This window comes from Gigantopelta aegis, chromosome 6, assembly GCF_016097555.1.
Source record: "Gigantopelta aegis isolate Gae_Host chromosome 6, Gae_host_genome, whole genome shotgun sequence".
NCBI classification, from domain to species: domain Eukaryota; kingdom Metazoa; phylum Mollusca; class Gastropoda; order Neomphalida; family Peltospiridae; genus Gigantopelta; species Gigantopelta aegis.
The window spans coordinates 100,786,491-100,796,819 of NC_054704.1; the positions used below are offsets into that span (position 1 = coordinate 100,786,491).

Consider the following 10,329-nt stretch of genomic DNA (forward strand, 5'->3'; position numbering starts at 1 on the left):
CCGGTAAATATCGTGTCGGACGCCATTTGCAAAATGGCGTCCGACACGACAACCGGTGATATAACAACATTTCATGTAATTAACACTTGGCAAGTCAAGCGAAATACGCAAAAGACATACGAAAGCTAACGAAAGCTAACGAAAATCAAGGTGAAAAACATTTCACCCAAACACAAAGCCAGTCAACACAGACGCCATTTTGCAAATGGCGTCCGACACGACAACCGGCAATATAAACAACATTTCATGTAATTAAACGCTTGGAAAGTCAAGCGAAATACCCGAAAAAAACATACGAAAGCTAACGAAAACGAAGGTGAAAAACATTTCACCCAAACACGAATACAAAACCAAAGGTCTTATAAAAGTTGACTCCAAACAGAGCCAAGCAAAAGGACGTCCAGACCCTTTAGCGAAGAGAAAAAGAAGGAAGTTACAGTCATGTGACCGGAACTAGAGAGCAGTATGCAGTAGAAGAATTTAGGCCATCCCATTGGCTGTTGGGATGTTCGGACCAGACCACTTGCGTGGGGGTGAGGTGCCCTTGTTTGAGGACAGGTAATGGCTATAGAAATTTTGCTACCACCGTCCAAGACCTTTAACCCATGTTATAGTCAATAGCCTTATGTGTGGACTAACTGTTCCTGCACTTCGATGTACACTTTTGATTTACATTATTAAATGAAAAAGAAATCAAATATACATTAAATACACAGTATCATTATCTTTACAGGTGTGTTTAAACAATTTGGTCCAGTATTTCGGAATAGTTGTAAGGATGTGGTGTAGGGCACACAGGCACACCCACTCACCCACACGCAAACATTTTTACACACAAGCATAAACCACACCCCCACCCCCCACGCCCCCCCCCACCCCACCCCCCACCCCACACCCCACACACACACACACGAACAACTGATGAAATCAATATGTTTAAAAATAACAAGCCAATGATAAGGTTTTGACTGTTAGCAGTGCTTATCACTTCAATGATGAGTTAAACCGACAATAGACTCAATACTGTTATTATTACATACAGGGTATATCAGTGTTTAAGGATGTGATTGCACTGGGTGATGCAGCTATGTTATAGTTCTATAGTCACTACAATGCTACCTTTTTGTCAAGCATTTCATTTCATTTGTAGTTATTTTCATGCTAATATCAAATTAAGGTTCAAGTAGACTGTCCTGGGCACACACTCAGCTATCTAGAGTCTGTCCAGGACAGTGGGTAAGTGGTTAGTAAGAGAGAAGTTGGTGTAGTGGCCTTGCATCTACCCACTGGGTCATAAACCTCACCCTGGGTGGGAGCAGGTATCAGGAGATGAACCCAGTACCTACCAGCCTTAAGTCTGGTTTTGTTGAATACCATACTTCAATATGTCTAGATATTACACACAAGATGTATGATATATATATATATGCCCCTTTCAGGCTGACATAATTATTAAGCTCTATAGTGCATCTTAATCTTAATTTAGTGTCCTATCTGTTAAGTGCATGTTAATCAAATCCTATTTTATCTATTTTCTCCACCCATACAATAGTATATTTTCCCTAGCACTCAAACTGGTAAACGTATAAGACCTAGGGTTTTTTTTTATAGATATTATATTTGTTATACTATGCTTATATATGTGTAAGTAATGAATCTATACAGCAAGCTTCAATCCATATGCAGTAACCCCCCCCCCCCCCCCCACCCCCCAAAACTGGATACTGTAAACAGGAATTCCTTCAAAACTGGATATTTTTCAGTCATGTTTTTTGTTTGTCTGGGCTTTAGGTGGGGGGGGGGGGGGGGGGAGGGGAGATTTGCTGGGGAGTTTGTTGGGTTGTTGTTGGGGTTTTTTTTGGGGGTGGGGGGTGCAGTTGGTTACCATAATTATATTAAGAAGCAACATCATGAAATAATGTAAGAAAATGAGAGACTATAATCACAGCAAAGATATTCTACCTCAAACTTAATTCTAAAACAGAATATATTTATTATATACAGTTGTATATACATACATACATACATACATATATAATTTAAAGTTATTAAAAAAAAGTAATATTATAAAACTATTTATATAAATTTATAAACAAAATTTCACAAAATACACCTTTTGAAATTTATCATGAACACCCAGTAACAAATTATAGCATATCTGAATTCTTATCATTATCATTATTAATTTTATTTCAGTTATTCAAGTTACTGTCATCCCTTCAAAAGGAACAATTACTGAACACATTTTGTACAAATTTAAAACTAATTAAGTGAGTGTAAGAGAGAAAATAAGTACCGCAAGCAACACACACAGCATACAGGTTAAAACGTGAATCAGCATTTCGTATCGTGATACCTGTGGATGTCCATGTAGAGTCCACGTTCTGATGCTGAAAACCAACCAACATACAAAACATATTTTTATGGATGAATGAGGATAATACGACTTTTTATGATTGAACTAGGCTAATAAGAGTTTTTATGGATCAATTAAGATAATAAAGGTTTTTATGGATGAACTAGGATAATAAGAGTGTTTATGGATGAACTAGGATAATAAGAGTGTTTATGGATGAACTAGGATAATAAGAGTGTTTATGGATGAACTAGGATAATAAGAGTGTTTATGGATGAACTAGGATAATAAGAGTTTTTATGGATGAACTAGGATAATAAGAGTTTTTATGGATGAACTAGGGCAATGACAAAGATATTTTTCTTATGGATGAACTAGGACAATGACAATGATGGACTTTTTGTTACAAATATACAATACATCAACTACAGAACAATGATGTTTTTGTTCAGCTATGGTTGAAGCATGATCATGCATGATAACAGATTCAATTTTGTCTATAAAGATAAAACTTCTCACATGACTGTTGCTGTTGCAGTTCGTGTTCTTCCTTGAAACCCGTATCCACTTCAGCAGACTGCTTCCTCAGGAGGTTGCTGCCATGTGGATGAATTACAGACATGATCATCAAATCAAGACCATACATTACACGAGACATACAACACAACGACCACCATTTCCAACTTTCATTCTATTGATTATATATGAACTGTACCAAAGCTGAATGAAAAGTCTCAGCCTGATGATATGTTAAGACAGAAAACATATATTCACTTATTACTTTTGGCTTTATCAGGACCAGTAGATATCAGTTTTGTTTTTCCTTAATTTTCTGGGGGGTATTCAAAACAAATACTCAAGTATTTTTATGTCATTAAATATTGTTTAAATTTTTAAAAATAAATGTTTACAACAAAAAATAAGAATTTTTTTTAGTTACAGCTATAAGTTAATCCCCTCTTTCTGTAAAAAATTAGTTACAAAACTAATTAAAATACAAACATTCAGAAGCATACAACATGCATGTTTATATGGAAACTTTTACAACCTGTTAAGTGTGAAAATCTATGAATGAATGAATGTTTAACAACACCCCAGCACGATAAATACATCGGCAATTGGGTGTCAAACTATGGTAAAGGTAAACGGAAAATCAATGAATGCATAATGCAGCAAAACTACAAATGTGATATCCACCCACCTTTACGGATCAGTATGAAATAGCATTAGTTATGAGCATGCAAAGAGACAAGATTTTCACATACGCTAGCTGTATTAACCAATTCAGTGTCTTACAATATTAATATAGATACTGCATTATTTTTTACATTTTGCTTCTGGTATACTGATTCTAAAATCTCATTTGGAATCATTTATAAACAAATGCATGTATGTACACTTGCTGCATATTGGAACTAATTTATATAACACTATATGTACATGTAGCATTCATTCAAGACTGAAGGGAACTCGTAACACATGTACATAACACATGTATATAACACATGTATATAACACAACCAGTCACCCAACTGCTCTATGCTTGGCAAACAACAAAAGCACTAAAAAAGTGCTATTTTACAAATATTAATGATTGTTGCATTAAAACAATCCACCCTCAAATAAATCAGTTAGAATACTGACAGGTAAATATTTGTGTATAAAGCAATTCAGCAGATAACTGTAAATGTCTATTTCTTCACCTCACAATGGCAACAAAAATACAGCGGTATCAATTATCATAGAAAGTAAGATTTATTAAGAAAAGAAAACACAATTATAAACTATTATAATACCATTTAATGTACTTTTCCTAATTTGTCCATGTTTACTGGCACATATTCATATATAACTGGCATATATTCATATACAAGTAAACACTATGTGAAAATATTACTTATTGCAAACATTATTGAAAGACATTGTATTCAGTTTAACATTCACAAATAAGGGTATAAAATCAAGTCTTAATATCTGCAAAATGTACGATATTTAAATAAAGAAAAAGCACATTCACCCACTGTCACATGTATTATGCTTCAGCAAAAATTAAAAATGAATGAATAAATAAACAAGAAAATAATAAGTAAAATACGAAAGACCAAAACTATATGTAACTACACTGAATTGTTACATTTCAGTAATATAATAAATGATAAATAATAAAGCTCATTTCCATCCATGCATGTGCAGCTACATTTGTAACATAATAATATAACTTCAAAATATTTAACAAAAATCTAGAACAACAGTGCATACAAGGTAAATCAGACAATTTAACCATGTTGAGATAGTGCTAAATATATTTAAAATGCAGTTTACATATATATTGTATATCATGTTTCAAACATCTAGAAGAGTGATATATCATGCCCTAGATTTAGTCAGGAGAGTTACAGAGGAGTGAGTTTTAAATTGTGAATATAATGATATAATAATGTTTAGAGTTCTCCAGTGGATCGATTTTACATAGCTCAACAAGTTCATCTTACAGGTGTGATGGCACATGGGAGTGATCACACTCCTCAACAATGAAAGCCTGTCACATAGCATTTTGTGATTTAACTACAAGTGCAAGTATTATAAAATGGCATAAAGTATTTAACAAGCAGCATAAGCAGTCATATAGTTGGAAATAAGAGAATATTGTACAATGCATGTACATGTATAATATATTACATACCTGCATGCTAAGAGTATTTAGACAACCATAATGATTAACCATTATAATTATTATTTAAAGCAGCAATGTCTAGCGAGTATTATTATTATTATATTAGCACTAATAAATGGTTTTCATTGATATATGATTCTGTAAATGCAGTCTAATGGCATATTTGATGTTAGTACATGTGTATCAAAATAATAAGGAGTTTCTTAAACGTTACCGGTCAGACACGTAAGATGTTGACAACCTCCTATCAGTATCAAGTTTTGATATTTCAGAGTCACTATAAATTATCAAAAACACAATGCATTAAGTAACACATAAACCATTACTCAATCACAATCTCAGCATTAACTATGACTGCATTGATATTAGTAAATAAAATATATATATATATATATATATATAATTAAAAAAATGAAACCCCCCTAAAAGGGTTGGCTAAAGTCCAGGGATGTGAGAACGGCTGGAACAAATTAGCTTACTGTGGCCGGTGTGCAGGGGCCACTAAAAGGGCCCCTGAAGGAAAATTGTTGTTGCAACCCCTGGAACTGCCAAAAATTGCATTCAACGCTAACAAATCTAAACTGGTTATAACTTATAATATAAGGCACACATCATAAACTTAAAACCGTGAAAACATGCAAATGAACCTTGTGTAGTCAACAGCATTGAACATCATGTTTAGGTGGGTGTTTTTTAGACAAAATGGAAAAGCGCATTTCTGCATTTCCGCATAGCTCTCACATCCCTGAAAGTCAACAGATTATATATATATATATATATATATATATATATATATATATATATATATATATATATATATATATAGATAGATATATATATATATATAACCCTGTTTTATCAATAAATACATGAATGCACTTTACATCTTGTCTATTTCACAGCCATTATACAAATAAACAAAAGCACATTATTCATCAAATAAATTATTTAAAAAATGAAAAATGTATATATATTAAAATAGTAACAAAACTCATTATGATCGACCATACCTTTTACACACCCACAAAACAAAACGAACAAAAAGTACATTATATTTGCACTATGTTACGATACAAACATACTGTTTTATCCAATAAAAAAAATTAAAGCAAAAATACTGCATCACAATTACATATATACATTTCAGATGAACTTGAAAATGGGAATCATATAATAATTATCTGGGTAAAAGAAAATTTGCTTCAGGTACTAAAAGTCTGTTGATTATAATTGTATTGGCAACAGAAAGTTTGCTCCATGTACTACAAATCAGTTGATTTAAAGAGTGTATACTTGTCTGGGCAACAGGAAGTTTGCTCCATGTACTGAAAATCAGTTGATTTAAAGAGTGTATAATTGTCTAGGCAACAGAAAGTTTGCTCCATGAATTGAAAATCAGTTGATTTAAAGAGTGTATACTTGTCTGGGCAACAGGAAGTTTGCTCCATGTACTAAAAATCAGTTGATTTAAAGAGTGTATAATTGTCTGGGCAACAGGAAGTTTGCTCCATGAACTGAAAATCAGTTGATTTAAAGAGTGTATAATTGTCTGGGCAGCGACAGAAGAACAATTATAAGTGCAGCGACAGAAGGAGCAGCGACAGAAGAACAATTGTAAGTGCAACGACAGAAGAACAATTATAAGTGCAGCGACAGATGAACAATTATAAGTGCAGCGACAGATGAACAATTATAAGTGCAGCGACAGATGAACAATTATAAGTGCAGCGACAGAAGGAGCAGCGACAGAAGAACAATTATAAGTGCAACGACAGAAGAACAATTATAAGTGCAGCGACAGATGAACAATTGTACGTGCAGTGATAGAAGAATGATTTAAGTCCAGCAACAGAAGAATGATTGTAAGTATAGGTCAAAATTGAAGGATTGTAAGTACAGGTCAAAATAGAAGCACACGGAATTCTGTGACAATCAGTTCTAGAATCAGACCTAGCTCTGTCTGGACTAGCCTCCCGTTGTTGCTGGACATCGCCCTGACCACCACCACTACCACCTCCAGCATCATCATCATTCTCTTCAATTACATCGGATGCATGACTGAATCATAGAAAACAAATTAAAAATCAAAAGTAAGCATTTAAAGTGTCGGTTCACAAATTAATCTAATACTCTAAAATCCCTCAAAACCTGACCCTCTCTAAACCAGAGGGGTTTTTTCAGTCCCTTTTTAAATATCAGTACAGAGTGTGCATAACCTAAACAGACTTTTTACTTGGTCCTGTGGGTGTGCTGTTTAAGAGAGGTTTCTCTGTACAAAGTATAAGCCATTATTTGAATGATAATAAAAACAATGCATTAGGCCTAACTACATTTGATACCAAGTACTTGACTGTTGTGTTATAAATAGAATGGACAGACCCAGATGCATATTATACCAAGCATTCTGAGTATTGCTAGTACATGCATGTCACCTGAGACAGCCAGGATCAACTAATTTTCATGGGGATGTAATATACTCCACTGAAAATACACAAATCAGATTTGTAGTTCTAAAAAGGACAAGAAAAATAAATAAGCATTCTGGGAGTACTGCTAAAGCAATACATGTCCTCTACCGAGCTCAACACTTTTTCATATCTCTTAAGTTCACGGGCCATAACCATGCCTTGAAATTCAAACTTGACAGTACACGATAAATATATACACAAAATTTCACAATAATATCTTGATGCAATTCTGAAAAAAATATCTGAAAAACAAATTTCCAAATCTCCTAAGTTAAAGGGTCATAACTCTGTCACAAATGGGTACGGTAATTCGTCATGAAAGTCAAACTTGATATGTAACAGAACATGATAAAGCTATATGTATACACCATATTTCAGCTCACTATCTCAAGACAATGTGAAAAAAAACATCTGGAAAACTGTATGTGGGACAGACGTATTCTCAAAGGCAATAAATAAACCCAACATTGTATGTACAAGGGACCCTTGTCAAGGGTTAGGGTCACTGTGTGTTTTAAAGTAACCTCACACATGCGATAGCTACATATATGTAAACACAGAAAAGTGTGTTGTGCATTTTCAATGGTGTTCAGTACGTTATGAATATAACATTTATGAGGGTTATATTCTATTCACACAACATTACTCTCTCAGAAATGTTATATTACTGATTGCATCACTATGAAGTTCCAGTGCACATTCAATCAATTATGCTGTCAAAAAGGGACCCATTAATTAACATGAAACACAATTTCGGTCTGTATAGTTCAATATGTTAAAGTTATACACACGATTTCAGGTTAATATCTTGAAGCATTGTAAAGAATTGTTCTGAAAATTGTCATGTTATAATGATTGTAATATTTCCTCAGTAAAATTTAATGGATCCAACTCCATCAACAGTGCACTGTCAAAGAGTGTTAAAATCTCAAACATTATTTGCAACTCTACATAAAACATATCTTGACATACTGCAGAAAGTCCAGAAAGCTGTTAATTTCAAGGGTCACAACCTAAATGTAAAAAAATGGGGAATCCCCATGAAATACAAACATGATCTGTATCTCTACATAATAAAGATAAACAAACTTACAGCTCAATATATTGATGCATTACTGCAATTAAAGAACTAAATACATTGTAATAATGATACATTGATAATAAGCAAATACATGACACTGTGATAAGACCAATATGTTTTAAGGAGGAACACAAATAACATGGACCCAGTCCAGAGGCTGTGATTGTTATTTATTTTTTACACTCCATAAAACATCATATTTGTCTCATCATGCACAGTGCCACAATTGTTTTATTACTTAAATCATTTGATAAAAAATAAATACACAAACAAGGCCTATTTACAAGTAGTCATCTGGAACATGCTACAATTTCCAAATTTTGTCTAGCAAACCGATAATGCTAATTTTATACCGAAAATAGTGCAATATCATAATTTGTAGGGTTGCAAAACCACAGAGCAATGCAGTATGACCTCAAATGGAATCACACGTGACGTAAAATTATCCAATCGGAAGTCATGTAAAATATGCACATGGTAATAATGCAAGTCAGAGCATGCGAGAAAGAGAAAAAAAAAAACAGAGGCCAACAAAGAAGGAGGAATAGGCAGAGACAAAAATAGAGAGAGAACAGTAGCAGTACAATTGATACCAAACATATTGATGATGATGGTGATCATGGTAGTGATAATGATAATTATAATGATACATACTCTATATCCAACTGAAGTTCAAGAAAACGGCTCTCACCATGCAGCTCAGCTATGTGAACTATATCCAACAATGTGGTTAACCACTCAATCACCAACAGAGTTAACCCACTGCAAGCAGTCAAATATGGGCTCCAACAGGTCACCTACATGAACTATGTCCAACAATGTGGTTAACCACTCAATCACCATCAGAGTTAACCCACTGCAAGCAGTCATATATGGGCTCCAACAGATATACAAAATCTTTTTTAAAAATCCATATGGTAATAGTACTAGTAGTGGCTCCAAATGCATTTGCGGAACACCCATAGCAAATATAAATGTCATCCATTGACAATATAGAAATTAAGGAAATCTGATACACTTTAACCAAACAGTACTACTTCATTATGATGACTAAACTTCTGCAAATCCATGACAAAATTCAAGTTATAATCGAAACCTACTAGAATTATATCGGGGCTCGAAATATGAAGCAAAATATGGCCTGCCATTATTTTGTTTTTAAATAGCAGGCCAAAAGAAATATGGCCTGCTGTGAAACAAAAATGGCCTGCTGGAAATAAGTCAGCACAACGTGAATGTAGGGTTTGGGACAGTGTGTGGAAACTTAAGACCTCTGATATGTAGTTTAGAGCATTATAAAATTAAAATGTAATAGAATTATGAGCTCGGCCTCAGCTAAATACAAGATGAGATGATTGTATGTACATCTGGGTTTTTTAAAAATGACGCAATATTTAGTTAATTTTAGCAGGTGAATGTTTATTTCACTTGCAAGATTTAAAAATAGACTTCTTTTCACTTTTTACAGGCCACAATTTCAAGCTCTGTATAGATCTTTAAACATATATAGGGTCCAGAAAGTGGAAATGTAACATAACATGTTTACTTGAAGCAAACTTTAATTTTACTTTATCCAAAGGCATTTATTGACTGTACATGTATTTAATCATTTATATTTAAATGACAGAGGATATCCAGAAAATAGAAAGTATCATTCTAATTAACAACATTATGCTTTTAAATGTATATAATGGGCAAAAAGAAAGCAACCGTTTTATAGTGTTAATGCTGTCTTTACAAGGAAATCTAA

General features: G+C 33.6%; 1 protein-coding gene across 1 annotated transcript in view; it reads right to left on the minus strand.

The window, feature by feature from the left end:
* Positions 1-3,000: 3,000 nt before the first annotated feature.
* Positions 3,001-10,329, minus strand: part of LOC121375780 (anoctamin-7-like) — a 50,165-nt gene continuing 42,836 nt past the window's right edge. The window contains exon 20 of the mRNA XM_041503411.1: positions 3,001-7,088. Within this exon, the coding sequence (XP_041359345.1) occupies positions 6,788-7,088 (301 nt within the window). The 3' untranslated portion in view covers positions 3,001-6,787. The remainder of the gene's footprint in view (positions 7,089-10,329) is intronic.